Consider the following 25,617-nt stretch of genomic DNA (forward strand, 5'->3'; position numbering starts at 1 on the left):
GCACAAACGGTATGCAGAAGTAGGCTACTGTACATCATTTTCTATTTATTTTAATCATATACTTCAACGATTTAAAGTAGGTCGCACAATTCCACATGAACACAGTGCAATACGAAGTTCTTCCTTTCCCCTTACACGTATGAATACCACATTTATTACCCAAAATAATCCCAATATTGTCCCACAGTTAAGGGTGGTTTAAACTTGTGTTGACGTCTGATGCTCCTCGGCCACGCGCGGGCGTGGGTGCAGCTCCTGTGCCTGATATGGAAGCATCGAAGAAGAGCACTTCCGGTTTCCTTTCGGCTCCCGCCCCGCTCCGCCATCATGAAGCCCTGAACAAAAACGGATGGAGAGTCGAGCAAAATGGGGATAACACGAACTGGAGATTAAATCTGCCGACAACACTAACGTAATGACAGCACAAAGTGGAGCACGGAGCGGACCCGTGGAAATTAATAAATCCATTCCCCATTGAAAGCGTCCAAGGCAGTTCTTGGCGTTACGTTATTTAGTTAGCGGTGTTGCTAACAGCAACTAGAGCTAGCCTCTGATTTTGTTAGCTACCCGGCTAGTTATCTGTTAGCAGCCGTCAGTCAGATAGCTGTCACTCTAATTGACTGGCACTTTACTCATGTCAAGCTGCGCAGACGGGCTAGCTGTCCAATTGACTGGGAGCACCAGGATGGAGAGGAGTTTAAGTAAAAGCGTCGACAGGCAGAATGTGGTTTGTTCGTGTTGAATAGACACCAGTGCCGAGGAAAGGGGAGTGAGACCAATATTTTCCAGCCAGGCCGGTTAGCTAGCTCCAGGGCTAGCTACAGTGGATCCCAGAAGCCACGGTAAGACATGTTATAAATCATTCAGCATGCTAATGCAGCCGACTGCGCCTGTCTATCCCTTTTTTGCAGGGAAACAGAACCTAGCATAATTAATTAACTAAATCTTCAGATACTGGAGACGTTGACATTGGCATGAAAGCTTGTTGTTGGCCTGCATATTGAAAACCTAACCAGTCTTGAGTTGTTGTTGTCCACTGTTGAATACATGTAATTTATTTGGTGAGCTACATAGCCTAATTGACCAGCCAAGTGCAAAAAGCCATGTCGCTTTCCCATCTGAGCTCCTGATGGCAAACCCCTATAGAAATAAATAGTTTTTTGTCACAGCAACCAAGGATTATAACATTTTTCCCCCAGAATATGCACAGGGTTGTACAATTATAGGTTGGGGAGGTTAATTTTGAATGAAACCCCACATTTCCAGCATTTGTTGCCGCTTCCTGTGTGTGTCTGGGATTCTTATAAATAGACTGAGAGCTTGCTTTAGGCTTTGTTGCAAGATTGAAAGAACTTCTCATTTTCAAAGGGAACCTCAAGCTTCCTCTTTGACTGAAGCAAAATGGCCTTAAGAGAAACGTTTCATGTGATGCTTGTTAATTTTCAAGTGTGTGGACATACTGACATGAAGGCCCAGTTGTTCACTTAATGATCACTATGAAACATATGGAGCATGTGTTACATTATTACATTACACTCTGACAAGATCCTAATGTCCCATGATATACCCCGTGCCAGGCTGTTAAACTGACAGACAGTGCATCACACAAATGATGATTGCAGTCTGCACTATAACCATCATTATAAGCATGCAGTATAATTAATATGTTAGAATAAGTGTGTGTTTCTATATTTTTCTCCGCTTAAAAATGGGAGGCTCGATTACACACATGGTACACCAGTTTATTTTGTCTTTGCAAGATAATCTTGTATATACCTGTACTGTAGACTACTATGCATTCAGGTTTAAAAAGGCTGTGAGTAAAATGATTAGTAGGCCCACACATTTAATAAGGTAATTAATGTGCAGTCATTTAATAATAACTACTCATTTTGATCCTGTATTGAAAGGAATGTAATGACTAACACATTCAGAACCTAATGAGAGACATGTTTCAGCCTCTTTAAACATGATATATAATCTTTTCTGCTGGATTTAATGAGTCGAAAAAACGCCATATAAGATATAGTGAAGTGTAGTTCATATTGTAAAGTCAGATCAATAATAAAAGAGCTATCAGACGCTGTAGTGCTACTTATCCAAAGGTAAAACTTGATAGGCAAATCATATTCATGCTAAACTGGTAAGCATTGTACTTTTAGCTCACAACATTTCCATATTGGCCTCAGAAATGTCACACCAGTTTCGCTCAGACAATATTCTGTACTGTGTCTCCATTGTGTTTTAGAAACACCCCTGTACACACACATGTCACAGTGTGATATGGGCTGGCTGCTGAATGACTAGTCAAATGTATTGTTTGTCGGCAATTATTTGTTTTGTTTAACATACAATGAAAATATGATGTGTTTTTTGTGCATATTGAAGTCTTACTTAAACATCATGAAATAATTGCTTGAAGACATAATATTCATATATTCATTTCTCCCTCATTTCCAATGCGATCTACAGAAGCTAAAAACGGAATATTCCGTGTCTGGGTAAATTATGGTAATTAACATTTTTTCTTAACAGTTTTGCTGCTATTGTTTATTCTTATATTTCTGCTAGAGTGACAGATGGAGGATTATGGATGAATGAGTTAAGTGTGTGGTCATTTTACGCCTATGGGCAATTTGATATTTTACATGCCAACACATTTGCATTTTTGTAGATTTAAACCGTTCAAATGAAGCTGTAGATGAAGAAACATGAACCTTAGTGTCCCGCCCGTCAGGGATGGTGCCACACATTGATTTAGCAACGGTTCGCTAGCTATCGTCATTGCACCCAGCTTCCCGGTAGTAGTGAACATTCAATATTGTTTAAAATAATAAGTCCGTTAATTTTCTTTATATGAAATGGCCCATCTTTCTTTGCTTATAATATGTTGGATACATGTTAGCGAAATGTGCATTTTCAGGCCAGTTTTAGCCTTTATTGGAGAGTGACCCCGCCTTTAGTTACCCTGAGGACCCCCTGTTGAAGACCCATGCTACAGATAATATGTGCCTGTCTGTCGATTTGTATGTCACAGACTTTTGTGAGCAGAACAAGTTAAACATTCACACATTCACTTTTATATAAATAACAACATAGACACACATAATAATAATAATAATAATAATAATATAAAGCTATAACATGCATAGGGAGGTGTGTGACCATATTTCTATCCGCTTGTGTTTCTAACACAAACATTGGTGATCCTTCCAAATAACAGACGCTCACCCTGTGTGTGTTTTCCTCGCTCACCAGGCGCTGGCCATGCCGGCGATTGTGCGGGCCGGGAGCCTGAAGGACCCCGATGTGGCGGAGCTGTTCTTCAGGGATGACCCGGAGAAGCTCTTCACCGACCTCCGGGAGATCGGCCATGGGAGCTTCGGAGCGGTCTACTTCGTGAGTTCCTCTCCTTAGTGTTTGGGTCTGTCATAGTAATGTGTCAACTGTGTCTTTCATCTCTCAGCTGGCTGATATGGATACACTCATCATTTAAAGGTTGCAGAATTATATTTGACCGGGAAAGGGAGTTTAATAAATTAAACATTTCTACAAACATATATTTTTAATTTATAAATCAGGTTAAGTCTGCTCCTTACACTTTGCTGATACGAATATCCAACTGTAAAATGTGATGCTCTAAAAGGCAACTAACTCTATTTATATCTATCTAATCATATACACAAAATAAACAATGAAAACAATAACTGTTTGCAGCTCTCAAAGGGATTGTTAGTTGTAGCAGCTCAAGCTACATCAGATTGTACAAACAAATTACACAACAACAAAATATAACAAATTATAGTACAGCCCAAAAACTTCCCCTTAGCTGAATCAAAAGCAAAGATGAAATGAAAAGGCTGTTTTTTTTTTTTAAATGTTGAGATGTTATCGCTGTGGTGAGTCTAGCCTGGTTTAAAGCTGCTGACGGTATGACAAGGAAAGCAAAGTTAAGGAGCTAAGCTGACAGCTGATGGAGAGTGATGTTGTGAGATGGTATCTGTTAGACAGGAGGGCAGAGAGTGATGAACTGCCAACAAAACACAAGGTGGATGCACCTATCGCGTGAAATGCGGCAGGAGGGAGGAAGAAGGAAACAACATGGTGCGAGTCAAGGGCAAGAGGTGGAAGAAAAAGCAGCTTGTCATGTATGAAGGGATCAACAGGGAAGAAGGCTCAGTAGGAATTCTAGTTTTATGTGATGTTGGTTTCTCTGTTAGGTCTGATGTAACAATGGCTGCTAAATCCCTCAGGATGGGGAAACTAAATATTCAAAAGAAGGTATTTCTCATCCGTTGTCTCTTACATTTCCACATTAGGCCCATGACATCCGCACAAATGAGGTGGTTGCCATCAAGAAGATGTCCTATGGGGGCAAACAGTCCAATGAGGTAAGACCTGACGACCCTCAGCCGTTATCCAATCGCGGATTTCAAATCAGTTTATCAGTTTGCTCTTCAATGGTTTTGGCTTTGATTTTTCAGAAATGGCAGGATATCATCAAGGAAGTGAAGTTCCTCCAGAAGCTGCGCCACCCCAACACTGTAGAGTACCATGGCTGCTACCTGAGGGAGCACACAGCATGGGTGAGTGTGTGAGTGTGTGTGGGCGTGGGCTCTTTTTATACGAATGTTTCAAACCTTTACTGTAAATTGATTGTGCAATACACAAAGAACTTGCTTTTAGCTCCACATCGTAGGTGAAATAGTGTGGTCAAATGCAATGTAGAAGCCTCTTATAAACAAACAGGTTTCTGTCAATGCAGACGTTCACCCAAAGTGCATTTTTAGTGCATCTATTCACAGGTTTCCCTAAAAGGCTCTCGTTCCATTGGGAAAGGTGCTCTAGTTTAAAAAAACAAAAACATTGTAAAGTGTTTTTGTCATCATTAGTGCTATACTACATCTTTTTTTTTTTTTTTCATGCAAAGCTTCTGCTCAGCTATTTAAGTAAATAGTTGAATATCTGTTTTTTTTTAAATTTATAATGTTCACCATTACTCCGTTTGAGTAAATGGGTTCATCATATCAAATACCTTTGTCTATTTGATTAAAGCTACCTATTCAATGAACATAACTTGTCGGTGCGTGTCCCAAGCAGGAGTGCAAACTGGTTTTCCTGCAGCAATTAAAATGTTGTTTTGCAACGGCTAAACGGCAACAACTTCTAATATATGGAGGAGTTGGTCATGAGAGCACTTGTATTGGCCCTACCTTGCTACAACAGCAGCTCTTACACTTAAATAACATACTCAAATCAAGGCCAAACTGAAAAAAAGCTCTTTGTGTGAAAAAGCCCTTAAGTCAGGGGGTCCGCGGGGTCCTAAAAAGTATTCAAAGTTGATAAATCAATTTAGCGAAAATGAAGGCTATGAAAAAGTATTAAACGGCATTTTCCAAGGTATTACATTTTGTAGCTTGTTTTCAATAAGTATATAAATGGTCCAAAGAGGTTGTATTCTACAGTCTGCCTGAATGTAATCATTGCGTAGGTGTGTAGTGTGATTCTGTGTAGTTTATTTATGGCATCCCGTTAGATTTGACGTCATCTGAACAGGACATCGCAGCTCACTGCTTGATAGCGCGCGAAGGTCCGTTTACGCCGGTTGTTAAACAACATCGTTATGGGGAAATGCAAGTTTGCGTCCAAATGGTTGGAAGATAAGGAGGAAGGACAATCAATACTGTATATAGTCAATGTGGGGTAAAGTGTGTCGCCAAGGTAACCAGTTAGAACTCAAAGTGGCGATGAGGTCTTAAAATGTGTGGAAAGGGTCTTAAAAAAGGTCTTAAAAGGTTTTACATCTGACTTCAGGATTCCTGCATATACCCTGTAAGACGTGCAAAAAGCATGCCGTTTAATCTCCCTCTGTCTCCTAGCTGGTGATGGAGTACTGCTTGGGCTCAGCTTCTGACCTCCTAGAAGGTAAGCAGGAATGAATCAAGTAATTAAGACACTAACACAAATGAATTAGCATCTACTCAAGTGTGTTCAGTCAGTTGTTCTCGATGCCTAATATCCCGTAATGCCTCTCTTATCCCAGTCCATAAGAAACCTCTCCAGGAAGTGGAAATAGCTGCCATCGTCCATGGTGCATTGCAGGGCTTGGTGTATCTTCACTCTCACAACATGATTCACAGGTAACCCCCGTTTATTTTCTCACTTTCTGGATCTGTTCTCCTCCCCCACACTTCTTATGACAAGAGACAAAACAAATACAGGGCGAAAGCACAAACTGTGCTGCTGAGACCAGCTTATGCAACAGTGTTCACACTCTGAGCAGCAACACATTTGAGTACATCTGACAAGACACTGTCTCTCTCATATGTCCCCTATTTGTTTTGTCTTCCTCACGATTCCCCCGGCCAGTCATTTTCTCTGATCTGATCATGTCTCTCTCTCTCAGGGATGTGAAGGCAGGAAACATCTTGCTCACAGAGCCGGGTCAGGTCAAACTGGGAGACTTCGGCTCCGCCTCCATCATGGCCCCGGCCAACTCCTTTGTGGGAACACCTTACTGGTAAAATATCAACTGTATTACTCATCACCGTTTCTCAGGAGATGAGGACAGTTACTCCTTTTGGATTCAGAAGGATTGCACCAGATTATGAACCAGCAAAGCTTACACCTTGTTTGTGAATCTGCTTTATTAAGAAAGTCATCGGTTTCACTTATTTGAAATGTCAAAAGCCTTCCTGATGTTGTTAACTATCTCACTTTCTGCTCATCTCAGTGGAGAACTCCCATTGCATATGTGGAGTACCCATCTGTAAGACAAAGGGCAGCGTGTAAAGATGGAGTTTATCAGCTAAAGCCATTTCAATCATTTCAATTACATTTATTTCATAAACTGTTTGTAAAGGGGCAAGTAGATTTCTGCAGAACTTGACAAGTGAGAATTGAAAATTGAGTCCTGCCACGATTGGTTAATCAGGGTCGATTGTATTAAGACCTTAAGAATGATAACCCTTACGTTAAAATAAGACATTTCTTTGATATTCAAATGTCATTACTTTTAATTGACCTTTAATTGACCCTCCCAGGGAGCGTGCGAGGCCATCATATTATTATTTATATACTACATATGTTTTTGAGGTGCTGGGAACAGCATTTAGCATCAGCATGTTCCTCGGCGGTACCTGCCCGTTTCTCACCGGGTCATCAGACTATTCATCTTCAACAGGTTTCTGTAGTTATTGAATATGTGCCGGCCTAACCCTGGTTTTGTCCCTGCTGTTTGATGTGGTGTAGCCCTGAGGCGGGGCTCTCTGATAGTCCAGGTTCAAAGAAATGGAAAAGGCTGAATTGCTTTGTTGTGTCCTCCATGCAGGATGGCCCCTGAAGTGATCCTGGCCATGGACGAGGGCCAGTACGATGGGAAGGTGGATGTGTGGTCACTTGGCATTACCGCCATAGAGCTGGGTAAGAGATGTTCATAAAGTGCTCCACTTGTGTTTGTGTTCAAAGAGCTGAAAGCATCCTTTTTCTGCCTTTCTCTGTCACGCAATGTTGTGCTTTGTCCCTCTAGCGGAAAGGAAGCCTCCTCTGTTCAACATGAATGCAATGAGTGCCTTATACCACATCGCCCAGAATGAGAGCCCTGTGTTGCTGTCTAATCACTGGTGAGAGTTGGTGAAACTGTGTTAATGTCCTTTTGTTGTTGTTGATTTAATGTGCCAAGAGAAAACATGTGTTATGTTGTTTGATATCATATTCTAAATGTTGCTTTTAGAAAATAGCTTCTGATGGGTTAGAAGCTTTTACAACATAGACATTTTCAAAGGATATTTAATTTGATACACATTTCCAGGAAGTGTACCGAAATGAAAGAACTTGGCACAGTGATTACTCCTGATTTCATGGATCTGTGTTGCAGTTAAAACATTTAAATAATGCGTTCACTCATAACATCACAAAGTGAATGGTGCTTTTATAAAGACAGTCTTTATCCTTTCCAGGTCGGATTATTTCCGCAATTTTGTGGACTCCTGTTTGCAGAAGATCGCCCAGGACAGACCTACCTCTGATGTGCTGCTCAAGGTACAACGTGGTGTTTGTTGTTGCACATGAAGGCAGGCGGCAGCGTTTGATTCTCTCTTTGTCAGAGATTATGATTGAGCAAAGGGAATCTGAAGAAAAGCGCTTTCAGCCACGGCACTAATTGATCTATATTGAAAGGATTAATAATGACATGTTTTTCATCTTATTAACTACTCTGATGAACATTTTGTGTACGGCACAAACACTGCTCTCATCTACATTTAATTCCATATGGTACACCAGGTGTTCAATTATAGTTTTATTTCCTTAAATATAGGGCCGCTCTTTCTCCTCAGTTAGAACCAGCTGTGTTTAACCCTTAGATGCACGAGTGACTGGACCCAACACTCTTCCATAAGTGGGTCAAAAAGGACCCGTATTAGAGTAATAAGTGTTTTTATGCCATTTTTGTCGTTTTGGTGAAGAAAACTCACTTGTATAATATTAAGTATTATATTTTGGTTCACACTAGAAATATTTTATATTTCATTTTTCACAATTTATAATTTTAGACATTTCTTTTAAATGTTGAAAAAAAAGTTTTGAACATATTGTCCCAAAGATCTCTGCTACTCTGAGACCCTCACAGTATTCCAGTCCCTTTTCAAAACTTGTCTACTCATAGCCCACCCCCCATCAATCCATGCCGGTTGATCAAGTTTGATAGTCCTATACCCCCACCCTAACCTTCCCTTATAGTGTAAAGCGATTTTGAGTACTTGAAAAGCCCTATACAAATATAATGTATTATTATTATTATACTGACAGGTATCAGATCTTGCTGTGTAAAATAATCTTCCTGAGAGGTGTCACTTGTGATGTCGTCTGTGTGTTCGACAGTGAATGTATTCCTGACAGCCACAGGTGATACGAATCAAAGGATCCCATAGGATCCCATAGAAAATGCATGCGGGTCATTTTTTGAGCCACTTATGGAAGCTTGGGGAAGTAATACAAAAACTACAATTTCTTGAAATTTAAAATGTGAATGGCATGATATCCAAAACATGTTTTTTGAGGAATAGCTGGAATATGAAATGATACATTTTTTTGATTACAAAGATACTTCAAGAAAACACCACCTCACTGGGTCAAAAGAGACCCACTTATGCATCTAAGGGTTAAATAAATACAGTAGTCATCTCTGTTTACGTGTTCGTTCCAGTTGGCTCAAGCATGTGCTGGCATAACAAGCGGGTCAGCTTAATGATGTCGGGGAAACAAAAAAATTGCCCTCAAAGGAAAATATAAAAGGGAGGGACAATCCTCACCAGCATGTAGGCAGAGTATCTAAGTTTGTGTGCAACGGGTTCATGAGCAGAATCCTAGAATAAAGGAAAATCAATATAAATATCTTAAACAATAATCGCCCTGCACCCTAACTCCCATCTTGGGTTCATGTTGGTTATTCCTAATATACCAGGAAGTTGGTTTTTAGACCCTAAGCACCCTGTGGCTGTTTAATTATTCACTCATTCTCTCATCCCTTCTATCCTGCAGCACCATTTCCTATGCAGAGAGCGTCCCGTCACCGCGGTGATGGACCTGATCGCCCGCACCAAGGATGCTGTCCGTGAGCTGGACAACCTCCAGTACCGCAAGATGAAGAAAATCCTCTTCCATGAGGCGCTCAACGGACCCGCACCAGAAGGAGGCGACGAGGAAGAGGTAGGACTGGGACAGAGGAGGAGGAGGCCAAGAGTGCTGAGGCTGCTCATCACTTCACATGAAGTTGTAAATGTGAAATTAGAAGTTTCCCCAAAACTTAAGATAGTTTCAAGGCTTTTATTGTCATGTGTGCATAGCTACAGTGTAGTTATGACAATGACAATCTTAGGTCACAGATACTCATGATACTTTCAAACTAAGACCCCTCTTGTAGGAATCTAGTCAACGAAAACGAATAAGTCATCGCTACCCTTTATGTACGCACATGTCCGGGTAGCTGCTTTCAGTATCCATCCTGCCTTTGTATCGTACTTCTCGATACATTATGTGAACTTAGGGCCCCTTCCTCTCACTTCCTCTTACAAAGGCTTTTGTTTCCATCAACTTTTAAATCCAGTCGGTTGTTCCCCCGAAAAGGAAATGGAGGAATTCTGAGAATGTGGGGTCTGCACTTTTCCAAAGTGTTGACCTGTGTCTCGCTTTTAGTTTCACATTTTACTGCACGTCTGCTCAGAATATTTTTCATTGGAAAGCACATTTGTATATGCTCTAAACCGGTCAATATACTCCTACCGCTGCGACTGTTAACCTATAAAGTGGTAACTTTGTATTTCCCTAGATCATTGAAACTCCTTTTCTTCCCTCCAGGATGCGGAGCAGTACATGCTGCGCACCGGCACCGTGAACAGCATGGAGAGCTCCCACTCTCTGCCCTCCATGTCCATCAGCGCCAGCTCCCAGAGCAGCTCCGTCAACAGCCTGGCTGACGGCTCTGACGACAGCGGGGAGATGGCCATGATGCAGGAGGGCGAGCACACCGTCACCTCCAACAGCTCCGTCCTGCACAAACCGCTGGTCAGTCCAAATACATTACTGTGTGGGCGGGAATGTGTGAGAGCAGTGTGAGAACTCTGTCCTGCCCAAACCACTCTTATACACATACGGCTCCATTTGCATCAGTTTTACATGGCTTATGCTGAAAGAGAACCCTTTCTTTTTTTTTTTTAAATACTTATTTCATACCAACATCGTTATAGAACAACATTTGTTTTGCACCCCTAACACGAAAGGAAAGCGAAAGAAGCTTGCCAAAGTTTAGTTTTTTTGTGAAGTGTGTGTATCTTCACTGAGCCTATAGCCGCGTTCACACCGGAGTACTTTTCCCACTTTAGTACCGATATAGTTCCGAAATGTCGCGTTCACATCAAAAAGAGCCGGAACTATAATTAGTTCATGAGAACCTTTTTACACCCTTTTCCGTCCCTGCTAGAGAGCAGGGACTCCCATGCAGCTCTCTTGTGAGAAAAGAGCTATATTTCTGATTGGCTGGGCGGATTGCAAACCACGCCCCGTAAAACAAAAAAAAAGTGTTGTGAAGCCACCATTTTATTATCCTCGCATTAGCATTATTAGCATTAGCATTAGCCCAGCGCAGAAGCGCAGAGAGACTAACTTATGGCAACACAAAATAAAACATGGGAGCGGTGGAGATGAGGAGGTGTCGGCGTTCTGGCGATTTACTCGGAGCAGCTTCTACTGAAGTCAGTCCCCAACTCCGGGGACTTCCGTCTGGGGACTCCAGGTGGCAGTATACGGTGTGAAGTTGTTTGCGGCCTGCCAGTAAACCCAAAGCAGAAGAAGAAGAAGTGACGTCAGTGGCTTCATTTGCCTAATCCACCCCCAGGGACTTATTCCGGAGTTCATCAGAACTAAAGAGTTCTGATGAACTAAGTTCTCATGAACCTTTGTGGGAAAATTCCTGCGGTGTGAAAGCAGCTAATGCCCTAAATAAAGTGAATGCCCTGTATTTAAAACTTAGTCCTAGTGTGACATTTAGGTAAGACTAGTCAGTTGAATACATTTTCTTTATAGCAGCACAAACCTGTTTGAATAAATGCTGTTTTGTTCTCTCCTCTGCTTGTCTCCGCTGTGTAGAGCCATGACAACATCTACGATGATCCCTACCAGCCGGAGATCGACCCGCTACGAGACGCTCCGTCTGCTGGTGGCGGCGGAGAGAGAGAAAGGGAGAGAGGAGGGAGGCGGAGGAGAAACAGAGATCATTTTGCCACCATCCGGACGGCCTCGCTCGTCACTCGGCAGATCCAGGAGCATGAGCAGGGCTCGGCCCTGAGGGAGCAGATGTCTGGGTGAGGGGACACACATGACGAGTATTGCTGCAAAAGGAAAATAAAGCCAATGCATGTTAACCAGTTGGCTATAATAATATTATTCCTTTGATTCTTTTAATAGATTTAGATTCCAGTGGCAGCTGTGTAGGATTGTTTTATGACTTACTGACAAGATAATCTGCTTCAATCCATATTTGTTTGCACACACAAAAGAACGCATACAATGATAGATTACATTCATTAAAGTTGATTTAATAAAAGACTCGTATAAAACCACCTTACTGATTCTCTTAGCTAACTTCCTGCCTCGTGTCCTCACAGGTACAAGCGCATGCGGCGGCAGCACCAGAAGCAGCTGATGGGCCTGGAGAACAAGCTGAAGGCAGAGATGGACGAGCACCAGCTGAGACTGGACAAAGAGCTGGAGAACCAGAGGAACAGCTTCTCCATGGAGGGAGAGAAACTGTCCAAGAAGCACCAGGCCATCCTGGAGAAGGAGGTGAGCGGCTGGAGGAGGAGGAAGAGGAGGAGGAGGAGGATAACTGCTGTTGAAACTAAAGAGAAGTCCAGTAATCTTGTCATGTATTTTATAAGCTTGTGTTTCTCATGAGATTTTGTTTGTGGCTTTCAGACAAAGGCAGTCCTGACTGAGGAGAAGAAGTTCCAGCAGCACATCCTGGGTCAGCAGAAGAAGGAGCTGACGGGGCTGCTGGAGTCCCAGAAGAGGCAGTACAGAGCCCGCAAGGAGCAGCTCAAAGAGGTTTTCACCAGAACCAATCTTTTATTCACTCAAATGTCCCGGGTAGTTTTTCCTTTTATGAAATAAAATGCACTCACACTTACGACACACTTAACCTTCATTTCTTTTCTGTGGCTAAAGTTCTATTTGACTTGTAGTCATTTTAGTTTTATTCAACTAAGACAAGTTTGAATCAATCAAAAAGGGACTTTCTAGTCTTAAGTCTGTTCAGAATGTAATGTAGTCCAGCCCAAATATCACCTCACGTATCACTCTCACACACATCCTGTTTTGCATACATTTTATAATTAGCTCTACGTTGTTTTTATCCAACTAAAGCAACCATTCAATTAACTTAAAATGTACGTTTTTATTTAGTTTTCACACTAAAATAACTAAGCGTAATTTAAAACGACCTCTAGATTTCCCAACACAATCCAAACAGCCCTGATCTTTCAGCTCAATCATCCTTTACTACTACGGTACTGTCCGTTCATTGCCTCTCGTGTGTCTCCCCTCCAGGAGCTGAATGAGAACCAGTCCACCCCGAAGCGGGAGAAGCAGGAGTGGCTGGTGCATCAGAAGGAGTGTCTGCAGCAGCTGCAGGCGGAGGAGGAGGCGGGGCTGCTGCGGCGGCAGAGGCAGTACTACGAGCTGCAGTGTCGCCAGTACAAGAGGAAGATGCTGCTGGCACGCCACAACCTGGAGCAGGACCTGCTCCGAGAGGTATCGTGTCAGATTGACATGGTATTAATTACATTCTCCTCAAACGTACTTTAAGCAGCCAGCAGTCAGGTAGACTTCTAACAGTTATTAGTTTGGTTTATTTGGGATGTATCAGTTCCCCCGTTTTCTTTACTTTGAACCCGACCCAAAGTGCATGCTAAGAATTTAAGGTCAAGAAATCTATGAAAGAGTTTTATTTTAGATTGTAAGCATCACATGTTTAACGTAATGTCTAGTTAAGAAATATCTCGCCGTCACTTTTTAGTCACCGCTCAATCAGCTCTTATTTCTTCTTGAAATATTTCAACGTTCCTTCTGTGCAATGATAGGAATGGCGGCTGAAGCTGGCTACAGAAATAACAAATATCATTTTGGTGATAAAACCATCCAAATCGCACCAAAACAAAAATCAACATTGTTTAAAAAAAAAACATATGAGGAATTCTATTTATTTTGAATTTCGGGTTGAACTGCCCTTTAAAAAAGAGTTGAATACACACTTCTCACACAGATCATATTCTATCTATATAAATGTATTTAAATATAAAAAAATAATATTATTAATAAACCTTTAGTGAGATATTATTATATTCTCCTCACACAGTCCTGAAGAAGAATTGAATCTCCCTCTCCTCTCCTCTTATTATCATTTTGATATGTTACCCTCCATGCCTCTTGCTCACCTTGCTTTCCTCTCTAGGAGCTGAACAAGAAGCAGACCCTGAAGGACCTGGACTGTGCGATGCTCCTGCGGCACCACGAGACCACCCAGGAGCTGGAGTTCCGGCAGCTGGGTTTGGTGCAGCGGACGCGGGCCGACCTGATCCGCACGCAGCACCAGACGGAGCTCACCAACCAGATGGAGTACAACAAGCGGCGCGAGCAGGAGCTGCGGCAGAAGCACGCCGTGGAGGTCCGCCAGCAGCCCAAGAGCCTCAAAGTGAGTGAGGAGGGAGAGGGCGAGTCCGCAGAGGGGCCGGGCGACCGCTGGGACGGCAAGGCGGGGGGGGCCGGAGTAACGGACGGGGAGGGAGGGGAGATGGAAACTGATGTTGAGCTCGATGGAGCAGGCTGTGTGGGGGAGGGCGATGGGGGGTTAGAAAGGAAAGACAAGTTAGATGGAGACGTTAGAACAAAGGGAAACGAGGAAGAGAAGGACGAGTGGAAAGTGAGTGAAGAGGGGACCGAGGAGAGGGAGGTAGAAGGAGGGCAGTGGGAGGAGGAGGAGGAGGAGGAGGCTAAAACACATGTAGACACAGACGAGGAGGAAGAGGAGGGCAGGGGCGTGGCCGACGGCTGTCCCTCAGAGTTCATCTCGTCCCTGTCCCCGGAGAAGAGACGTCTCCGCGAGCGCATCGACGAGCTCTCCGAGTTTTACTTCCCCGACGTGGAGGAGGAGGAGCCCGCCCCCGTCTCCCCCCCGCCCCCCGCTCAGACTTCCTTCCCTTCCCTCTTCTCTCACGCCATCTGCTTCCTCCTCTCCCTCTCCGCCGCTGCCCAGCCCTCCAACCTCACCCTGCTGCTCCTCTCCATCTTCCTCCTCTCCCTGCGCCGCTCCCCCCCCCTCCCCTCCGTGGCGTCTCTCATCCTCTCCACGGAGCTCGCCCTCTTGGCGCTCTTCTTCTCGTACCTCTTCCTGCGCTCCTGCTGCTCCCTCTCTCTCTCCACCTACCTGTCGCTCAGCCTGTGGGCGAGCGGGATCTTCAGCTTAGGGCTCTCCTTCAGTCTGGGGATTTACTACATCCCCATGATCCTGGTTTCTGCCTCCTTCCTCTCCTCTCCCTCCCTCTTCCTCTCTCTCTACTTGGTGGTGGTGCTGATAGTCAGGCCGGCCCGAGAATTCCTCCAGCACGCACCCCGCAAAGTGAACCGCCTCTATATGCGTGTTCTTTTCCGCCTGCCTCGCCCTCTCTTCGCCATGTGCCAGTCGGTGTTCGGCGGCATGGCAGAGCGTAACCTCTACGAGATGTTTCCCAAAGCGGGACGCAACTGGGGCGGGCGCCAATCCAAGATCCCTGTCCCCCTTAAGAGCCTGCCGTTAGAGCACCAGGCTCGCTGCAGTAACGCCTCCCCCCTGGCCAAAGGTGTCCTCTGGGTGAAGCGTTTCAGCCGGCGGCCCCTCGGGGTCCTGGCAGATCTGGCTAACTCCGTAGTGCTAAAGTTTGCCCAGCGGCTGCTCCAAAAGCTGCCTCAGAGTGTCCGGATCAAATTCCAAACGCTGGGCCTCACGAGGAGGGAGAACCCGAGCCGGCTCCCCCGACTGCTGCCCAGGGAGGTGAGGGAGAGGAGGCAGAGGGAGAGGAGGGGGAGAGAGAGGGAGAGACAGAGGAGGGAGGAGAGGTTTTTCCGTGAGGATGTGAGGTGGGAGTGCGGGTTGAGACGAACTTCATCCGGAAGGTTTGTCAGGGGGAAAATCCGGCCATGGAGATAGAGTAGATCATGAGAGACCAATGGATAGAGTGTGTGTGTGTGTGTATGTGTGTGTGTTTGTGTGTGTGTGTGTGTGTGTGTGTGTGTGTGTGTGTGTGTGTGTGTGTGTGTGTGTATGTGTGTGTGTGTGTGTGTGTGACTGTGTGTGTGTGACCATGCTCCCTGCCCAACCATCATTTGTGTGTCTTTTTGATTTGGGACCACACGTCTCTCTTTGTTACATAACTCCCAAACTGGTTTTTGCTCACATTTCCAAAAGATGAGACACAGTTCCCCTAACGTGGTGGGCCGTGCTGATGTAAACAGCTGAACCCACCATTACTGTACCAAACCCAGTGAAGTTCCATTATTGTGCTTTTTGTAAAAGTTGTTATTTTTATTATTTTTGCTCTTAATTTGTAAGACATATTTTATGGTTGTTTTTGAAGACCAGTTTTGTGCAATCTGTAGTTTTTCTTTCATAGTGGTCTTATCTTCAAAGGGTGCCCTGTTATCTCGGTGCGTAGAACAAATCTTACAGTGTTGCAAAGCTGGCTATAATTTCACTCCCCAAAGCTGAAAACTGTGAAAAGATATTAAAATAACCTAAAGATTTCACTAACGTCAGCCTAACACTAGCCCTCAGTCGGTAAAAAGTGCAATAAAAAGCTGAACAGAAAAATCTTGGACCACTGCGAGACGTTTGATCGAATAAGGCGTAGTTTATCTGTTTAGGGGTCCAAAGTGTAAAATACTTGCTTACGTTGGACTTCAAACTTTGGGCCATTTAGCGGGAACAATAACGCTTGATAACGCAACCAAAGGATATTATTTACAGCTGGTGAAATCATATATTTTACACTCTAGTTAGATATACTGTTATTGCTCTTTATGCAATAATATTTGTTATGATTTACCATGTAAACATTTAGATATTTGTACCCTCAGTAATCCTATTCATGTTCAGCAGTTGAGTGCCTAGTTACAACTGTTGGCACGAATGTTAATGTCTCTTTTGAAGTGGCGTATCCTAAAGTAATAGTGGGATTATAAGAATGCAGAATATACGTGGAAGTAGTGAAATATAATATAATAGAAAACGTATTTAATATTTCAATGTAGCCTAATTTATATGAAGCCATATAGACAATCGTTTGAGACATGCAATCGTAAAATAAGTCCAAAGATTGACGCAACTACTGAATGTGAAAGAAAAAATTAAGCAGTTAAACATGATATGAAAATAAGATGTCCAGTCATGGCACACGATTATTTTTGCACTTTCCAAAAGACAATTAAAAAAAACAAAAGTAGAAGAGCAGATTATTTCAGATAAGCGCAAATATTTTCACTTTTGCCGTATACAACTTAAAAAAGATATATAAAAAATAGTGTACCAACGTGATGTCTTCCAGTATCTTGTTTTGTTTGATTAAGAGATGTTATGTTTGCATTGCTATTATATGACAGGGAACAATAACAAATCCTCTGAATTAAGAAGCTGGAACCAGAGATTTATTGGCATTGATATGTATTTTTGCTTTAATACCCAATCAGACCAAAAAGACATGTGACCGTTTATAGCAGCGTTTCCATCTAATGCTTTTTTCAATATTAAAGACTAAACACCAAAATGCTCTGGTTTTAGTTCAAATGAAGTCAAATGAAGCCCGCATTGCATAGATCTGAGAGAACTTTTAGAACGAGTTCAGATGCATTAGTTCCTATCGATGCTAATTATGTAGGAGACTAAAGGCCCTGTACTGTATGTCACAGGAGAAGGACTTTTGAGCCACTTCAATGGAGGGCTATTTTCTGAGTAGGAAAACTTGATCTTAATCCAGGTAGAAGAAAAAGTAGGGCACTTTATTTTTGGTGACCTGCATTGAGAAGTCTAGCTTTAAAAAAAGACACCATTTTTTTTTATTTTGAATGTAACTTATTTGCCATTGATTTTCATTTGTGGTCGAGTATCGTTTATCTCCTGTTCCTCTGTGTTTGTTTACATGTGTGTATTCTGTTTTGTTGTGACACCGTTTCCACAGTTACATCACTTTTTTTAAAAAATATTTTATTTATGCAGTATTTATAAGACAAGTACTGCATTCTGTTTGGCAGCCATTTTGTTGTCCCTTTATTCTCATTTTAGCTGCATGAGTGTTGGCGTACTGTATGGCTGTTAGCCGCAAGCAGAAAGAAATATTTTGTCATAAATCCAGATTTTTTTTTTTTTCTTTACACAAAAAATAAATTATTTTGTGTTGAACTCATTGTCTTGTTTGTTTTTATGATTTTTGTCTCCATTATTACCTTGTTTTCATTTGTTTACTTCCCCCCCCTCATTTATCAACAAATCTTGTTTTATTTAAAGATCCCTTTCATCCTCCCTCCTCTATCTCACATTTGATCTGTTATCGTTTGATGCCCTTTCCTTTGTCGGATATCCACCAAACATAATGCCAACAGCTTCTGTGGCTTTTTAATAACAAAGCTTACATACGTTAAAGGGTGTTAAACTGGTATACAATCGTTCATAGCACTCACACGATTTCTGTGTTATTTGATGAAGCAGATTTCTTATAATGCCAAACTAAAAGGTTAAATAATGTATTTTTTAGGAAATGCAACACATTTTTTATTTAAAGTTTCGATACAAATTAATTAAATTAAGGGGGCCATCTTTAAACCCAAAAGTACTTTGGTCTGCTTATACGCTCCATGTTTAAAAAAGCGTAATGTTTTTTCTAACTACATTTGGTGACCTGAAATGTTTCAAAACATTGGGTTTAAACGGTCTTATTCAATAATTTTCACCGAACAAATGCACATTCCATTTTTCATCTATAAGTGGAACTCCTTATTTAATGCAACAAAATATATTTAAAAGAAAAAAAACACCTTTTTAACACTTTCTTACATAATTAGGATTCATGTTTTAAATCATTGACTAAAAATGGCTTTCATTAAAATCAAATAATTGTATCCATGTATTATCCATTTATTTTAAAACTGCTTTATTGCATTGAAAAACAATAATATCGAACAACAATTTTTTTTTTTACCCAATGGAGGAACCCAAAATACTTATAATAATAATAATAATAATAAAGCAAGATATAAAACAAAGCAGACCATAGAGAAGCATTGATGTCATTCTGGCCATGCTGGGGTCACTGTGGAAGATTCAACACCTGACAGGTACAGTACAACAAAATACAACAGTTGTGATTTTCCTATGGAAGGCATTAGTTGGAGTTATGGTAACATTTTCTAAAAATAATTTCATCATGATTTGTTACAAATATTCTTTAGTTTGCTATTTTTTCCCATCATTTTCTGTGTTTACCATCCATCTCCATGTCCGTAAATAAGCCCAGGAGCACCTGAGCCGAGCTGCTTCTCTCTCCTCTCCTGCAGTCCAAAGAGCTGCAGATCAAGCGTCAGTTCCAGGACACCTGTAAGATCCAGACCCGGCAGTACAAGGCGCTGAGGAACCACCTGCTGGAGAACACGCCCAAGTCGGACCACAAGGCCGTGCTGAAGCGGCTGAAGGACGAGCAGACGCGTAAGCTGGCCATCCTGGCCGAGCAGTACGACCACTCCATCAACGACATGCTGTCCACTCAGGCTGTGAGTAAGGCAAGGGGTCGTCGTTCATTTCACTCTCGCACCACGGGGGGTCCGCCCTGCCCGCACGCTGCCTGCCATCCTGCCCGACAACAACAACCTCCTGGTGCGCCTCCACCTAAACCCACATTTCCCAGCCTTATACCTGTATTGCCCTCTTCCAAAACATCCCTTACCATTACATTCTCTCATTTTAGGGCTAAGACTATGACATGTAATAATAATAATAATAATCATAAATGTTATTTCTATTGCGCTTTTCTTGAACCCAAAGACGCTTTACATTTGGGAGGGAGGGTAGACAAACAAAACAAAAAAGAAACAAAGAAACAAAACAAAACACAAAAGCAGTAAGGAGGAAGTTGGTTGAGAGGGGGGGGGGGGGGCTTATGGATACAGAGTTGAAGAGGTGGGTTTTGAAAACAAATGTTTGAATACTGTAAAAAGAAAATTAGTTTCAGGTCCAGAAGTTACTCAAACTTAAAAAGGGCCCATAAAGCAACACTATGTCACAACAGTGTCCCTGTATCAAAGCTTTAGTTCCCAGTTTACAGTTATACTAACGTATTGATGGAAGAACCATAAAGACAGTAATGGAAACAGTAAATGTTGAACCCTATAGTTTGTCCAAATGTAGCATTGTCTTTTTCCAGACTTCATTCTGCATCATAGCATATCGACGGTGCAGTTAAATAGTATTTACCTTAACCCTATTCAAATGACATTCATGTTAACTGTATTGGTGTTAATTGCTGATAACACTCTTCAGTGCCATTTAAGCTGTGTAAAGAAAGTAGTGCAATATACATATAAAACATAACATCAGCGCTGAAATGATATATTATTATGGGATGGAATCTTACAAGTGTAGAACTCCACATTATAAATGTTACTTATGCAAAAACATGCAAGTATTATTATGAAAACAAGCTTAAATGGATCAATGCTAAGATCAATGCTAAATTCCCTGTTCATGAAATATATAAACTTCAAATGATTACAAGCACATCAGAAAATACTACATTTTGAGAAGCTGAAACCATTACACTCTTTTAAATTGGCAACCTAAACAATAATTATTAAAATACATTTGTAAAGTTCATTTGTACGTTTTTACAGTACGAATTAAATGTGCCTAGTTAATCCCCTGGTGAGGGTTTTACTTTTTAAACAGTCCAACATAGGGATCAGCCCCCCCCTCCCCCCCCCCCCACTCTCCAGCTCGCCCCTGCCCTGTAAGCGTGCGACTCACACACATAGACAAATCCCAGCTTTTAAATGAATGAAACATCATAGGACAAGGACGTGATGGTCTCGTTCCCTTCAGTGACGTAACGCCCTGTGCCACTTTAATTACCTCTCATCGTGCCATGTAAGCCCGGTAAGCCAAATCCCCGCTGCCCTTGTTCGTCCGCACATCTTCTTCTCGCCCCGCGGCCAAAGTCTCTTTGGGCCGGCTTCCCACTCACTGATTAAAATCAATGCTGAGGTCAGAAACACAATATTGCTTTTAAATGACATTTCTTATGGAACATTTTTGTATCTGTTAGCCAGGCATCACAACAGGTTAAAGAAGTGCAACATTTTGTAATATTACACTGATTTATTAAGATCATTGATATATAAGTTATCAATATAAGACAGTTTTCCAATTTACAGACCGACTTACACTATTTCTGCTTGAAACATTTTAGTTTCTCAGTATTATATGCACAGAAATTCATAATTAGGTTTTTAATTTGACAATTTCTTTCATTTGTATACATACTTTTGACTTCCTCATATTGAATACAGCATATAACAAAACACTGTTTCCACAAACACACTCCTGCTCTTCTCCTCTCTGTGTGCATCTCCCTTTCTCGACCTTCGTGTCCTCAGCACTAAAGCACAATATACCGCCCATACAATCGTGCCAAATGCATCTTTTATTCATATACTCCTTATTTTCTGTCTCTCAGCTGCGATTGGACGAGACCCAGGAAGCAGAGTACAAAGTGTTGCGCATGCAGCTGCAGCAGGAGCTGGAGCTGCTGAACGCCTACCAGAGCAAGATCAAGATCCACACGGACACGCAGCACGACCGGGAGGTGAAGGACCTGGAGCAGAGGGTGTCCATCCGCAGAGCGCTGCTGGAGCAGAGGGTGAGACTCAATCACTGCTATGAAGCAAAGCTCTTTACAATGTAATAAAGGCCTCTGGTGAGGATTAGTAATCCAGTTGGGCCTGCAGAGAAGATTGGAAACTGAAAGGCAACCTAGCTATAACGTTGTTGGATCAGATAACTCTTTTTGCTGTCCGATGTTGAGACAATTAAGTTCATATTTTCTACAACTGTACCTTTAATAAAGGGTTTAACCGCAAGGTACTCTGAGTAATCATAGGTAAACATAATCGCCACATAATCTTCAACAGTGGAGTTATACTTTAAAGATGTCCTGTCTGTAGATATCCTGGTGCTTTTGATCCTATTGCTTAACCTCCTTAGAAAACAAGTGAACTTAACATAACAGCAGGGCATCTCAATCTCCTGATAAAGATTTTGTGTTTTGATAAAGAGCCTCAAAAAAGCAACAAACTTGTGGTGAGTTTTCTCTCAAGTTTTCTCTCTTTTTTTGCGGAATCTTGGATTGGGAAATGATGCTAACACCTTTTAGTAACGCTACAATTGAAAAGAAACATTTCATTATGTTTTAAACGTTCTCCTAGATCGAGGAGGAGATGCTGTCCCTGCAGAACGAGCGCTCGGAGCGGATCCGCACGCTGCTGGAGCGCCAGGCCAGCGAGATCGAGTCCTTCGACTCTGAGAGCCTGCGGCTGGGCTTCAGCAACATGGCGCTTTCAGGCATCCCCAGCGAGGCGTACCCCATGCAGGGGGGCTACCCCAACGTCCCGCCCCCCAGCTCCCGCTCCGTCGGCCACTGGAGCCACGGCATACACCCGCACAACCTCCCCCCGCAACACCTCCCCCCGCAGCACCACCCCCCCCAGCCGCACCCCCGCCGCAGCCACGCCAGCAGCAGCAGCAGCAGCAGCGGCATCGGGAGTGGCAGCGGGGCGGGGGACCGCCGCAGCGAGGCCTCCTCCTCCTCCCATGCCCTGGGACTGGCCCTGCAGGGGCTGGGGCGGGACGGGAGGGAGGCGCACCATTCGTCCCGCTCCTCCGCCTCTTCTTCCTCCTCCTCCTCCTCCTCTTCCTCCCACCACCAGCGGCACCACCTGCCCCAGCACTACCACCACCAGAGCACGCCGCAGCTGTACCGCGAGAGGGAGCGGGATCGAGACCGGGAGAGGGAGCGGGAGAAGGAGCGGGAGCGGGAGTGGGCCGGAGTGCGGGGCTCCGGCGGCGACCTGGCCCACCCTCACCCCCTGCCCTTCTCCCATCACCTGCCCTCTCGCTCCTCCTCTCAGTCCCTCGCCATGCTACCTCCCCCGCCGCCCGCCCCTCCCTCCATCTCCGGCCCGTCCTCCTCTTCCTCTTCCTCCTCCTCCTCACAGGGGGGGATTTACTCCGGAGGGCTGGGTGTGAGGGGGGCCCCCAGCCTCCTGGCGCTGAGGAACAGCCCCCAGCCTCTGAGGAGGACGGCGTCCGGCGGGGGGCCAGGGGGGGCCGGGGGCAGCGACGGCGTCCTGAGCCGAAGCACCTCGGTCACCTCGCACATCTCTAACGGATCCCACCTCTCATACTCTTAGTCGAGAGGGGGGTATCTTGCAGGGGGGGGGAGTGATCTAGGAAGGTAGCTATCTCAGGGTGCATCTCAATACTCTCAGCTTGCCTTTTCATGCCCTCCATCTCACTGATCTCTCCTCAGAATATCTCAAACGCAGAGGATTTAGGGATATCACCCTTTCCTCTTAACGCACAGTGAAGCAGAGATCAGTAGGGGGGGGGGGGGGGAGGACAAGCTGACTTTGCTGAGCTGCTCCTTTAGACTCAGGGCGGGTAGAGAGGCTTTCTCCCATTCCCACTGGTGTATAAAGGGAGGGAGGAATGTACCCACCTGTAATACCACTGGATGAAGGCGGTATTATATTTAAAAAAGAGGAGGCTTGTGTTCAGTGTTTTTATCTTTGTTACTGCCTGTATAAAAGCGAGACAGGAAGTGCGAAATAGGGATGTTTTACCGTTTCTTCTCCCAGAGCTGCAGAGAAAGTGGACGGCAGCCATGTCTTCTTCTATGATGTTCTTTGATTGAATGGAGAAAGAGAGAGGACAGGGGGAGGGAGAGGTGTTTTTTTGCATTGTGTATGTACTTGTATGTAGTCTGTAGTGTTCAGATATATCTAGCAAGCACTCGTAAACTGCGGCTCCAGAAAGGAAAAAGGGGGAGAATCACAAAAGAGGAAGTCTGCAGGGGGGATTTAAAAACACTTTTTATTGATTTACAACGGTTGATGTTTTGTTGATTTTTTTGTATTAAGTGTATAAAAAAAAACACAAAAACAAGTTGCTTGGAACGTCACCAATGCCTTTAAGGGGTTCTTAAAGGGATGTCGTGCCGTCAAAGTTTTTATTTGATGACTGCGAGATCATTTAAACACCGAATGTTTGTAAAGGCAAAAAGACTCAGTTCTAAAAATGCAGCTGGGGTGAAGAGAAACATTTGTGAGGACATGTAAAAATACAAAAGAAAAAACAACAGCTTTCCATGACATATTGAGTATCTAAACAACATAGGTGTCAATGGGAGTCACTCCAATGCATGAGATAGATGTACAAAAAAAAACATTCGTAAACATGACCAAACCACATTTGAAACGTGCCGTACCTGTCCGAAGATCGCTCGTCCCACCTTTTTGATCTTTACTGTACATATTTATGGGGATATTAAAAAAACAAACACAAGTCATTGGTTTTATAGAGTAACAAAGATAATGATAGTAATTTTGATATATTCAAGTGAGTATTGAATTCAAGATTTAGAGCGACAACTCATTTTCTATAGGTGTCAATATTACCATAACTAATCCTGATGTATCGTTGTTGTAACCATGTTCACAATTTTCTCTCGCGAAGAAGAAGGGCCCACTTTTGACTGTAATTAATAATGATAAAAACTGTTGTCAGGTATGGTGTGTGTTCAAGATATTAAGGATTATTAATAAGGGGTTATTAATGATCCTTAATGATTCGTGTATGTGTCTAGTTATATTGCCACTTTATTTTTTATTTTTAGACAAAATAATTGAATTTTTAAAAGACACTCGTAAAGCAGCAACACCCCACTTATCAACCTCCTCCTCTGGACTCATGGAGAAGAGATTTTACAATTAGGCACTGGAATGTAAATGCTGTTTTTTCCTTTTTCTATTTATTTGTTTTTAGCGTAGGGAAAACGTTCCACACGTAAGCTCTCGAGGACAGAAAGAGAGGAAGAGTTGGCACAATCCTTGCTGATAATCTCACAGCATGACTGATGTGTGAAAAACAGGAGAAGAAGAAAAGGAGGAAGTGGGAGGACGTGCGTCGACTGAGCTGCTGTCAACGTGCACCCTCTTGTGCCCTCTTGGCACAGCAGCAGTGACCGCATCAGCACGTCCTCCCCAAAAAAAGAAGACGACACAAATCAGTGTTTCACGGTGATTCACACTCTGAAGGTTTCTTTACTTGAAGTAGAAAAAACTGGACTTTTTTTGTTGTTTTTTATGTTATTTGAAATGAAAAAAAGATAATCACCCTGCTGTTTGTATGACACAGAAACACCAGCTCAAGACAATTCCCTGTATAACCTACTACTTTATGCTCGGTTGGAATCTCAGTGCATGCATGAACTCCTTATATAAACTAAGACTGGCGGGTTTCGGGCCTTGTGTTGCGGGAAGTCGCTGTGGTAGTGTTTTTAGACGGGTTGTTGTCAGAGGTCAGAGGTCAAGGCCGAGGGCAGGGAGTGTCAGTCCCTGAATCGCGTCCGGAGGAAAGTTGAAGACGAAGAAGCAGCACAGGATCGTCTGTGTTTTGCAGAGTTTTCGAGATGGGGAAAGGAGGGAGGGGGGGGGGGGGGTTGGGGGTTGAAACCCTTATCAAATACTCCAAATCAAGCTTTTCCAAGCATGACGAGGACAAAGGAAGAAGGGTCTTGACACATGTATTGGAAAAGAAATGGGGTGCTTTAAAAAGTAATTTAAAAAAAGATAATAAATTGATATTAACACATTAACTCGTCGTGATTTGATATGTTTTAATTGGATGGCATCATTTATTAAGATGTTTATTACAAGGCTGAAACTGGTCGGTTGGTAAAAAAAAAAATACATTCTAAATTTTCAGATTCACAA

At 43.1% G+C, this 25,617-nt stretch overlaps 1 protein-coding gene across 3 annotated transcripts; it reads left to right on the top strand.

The window, feature by feature from the left end:
- Nucleotides 1–212: 212 nt before the first annotated feature.
- On the top strand, nucleotides 213–25,495 carry taok2b (TAO kinase 2b). 3 transcript variants are annotated; one of them, XM_079656860.1, is made up of 21 exons: nucleotides 213–842; nucleotides 2,473–2,511; nucleotides 3,259–3,399; nucleotides 4,320–4,391; nucleotides 4,485–4,586; nucleotides 5,880–5,925; nucleotides 6,044–6,140; nucleotides 6,407–6,520; nucleotides 7,331–7,422; nucleotides 7,529–7,622; nucleotides 7,959–8,040; nucleotides 9,541–9,708; nucleotides 10,357–10,563; nucleotides 11,644–11,858; nucleotides 12,162–12,339; nucleotides 12,472–12,600; nucleotides 13,102–13,305; nucleotides 14,006–14,245; nucleotides 19,132–19,344; nucleotides 21,303–21,485; nucleotides 22,051–25,495. In XM_079656860.1, exons 2-21 carry the CDS (start codon nucleotides 2,509–2,511, stop codon nucleotides 23,032–23,034), a joined length of 3,564 nt encoding a protein of 1,187 aa, XP_079512986.1. In that variant the 5' UTR covers nucleotides 213–842; nucleotides 2,473–2,508; the 3' UTR covers nucleotides 23,035–25,495. The 3 variants fall into 3 exon arrangements, with proteins under 3 accessions (XP_079512986.1, XP_079512985.1, XP_079512984.1); XM_079656859.1 differs by lacking the exons at nucleotides 19,132–19,344; nucleotides 21,303–21,485; nucleotides 22,051–25,495 and having other exon boundaries at nucleotides 236–842; nucleotides 14,006–17,980; XM_079656858.1 differs by lacking the exons at nucleotides 19,132–19,344; nucleotides 21,303–21,485; nucleotides 22,051–25,495 and having other exon boundaries at nucleotides 238–842; nucleotides 13,102–13,326; nucleotides 14,006–17,980.
- Nucleotides 25,496–25,617: the final 122 nt, after the last annotated feature.

Source organism: Notothenia rossii (genome assembly GCF_949606895.1).
Source record: "Notothenia rossii genome assembly, chromosome: 11".
NCBI classification, from domain to species: Eukaryota; Metazoa; Chordata; class Actinopteri; order Perciformes; family Nototheniidae; genus Notothenia; species Notothenia rossii.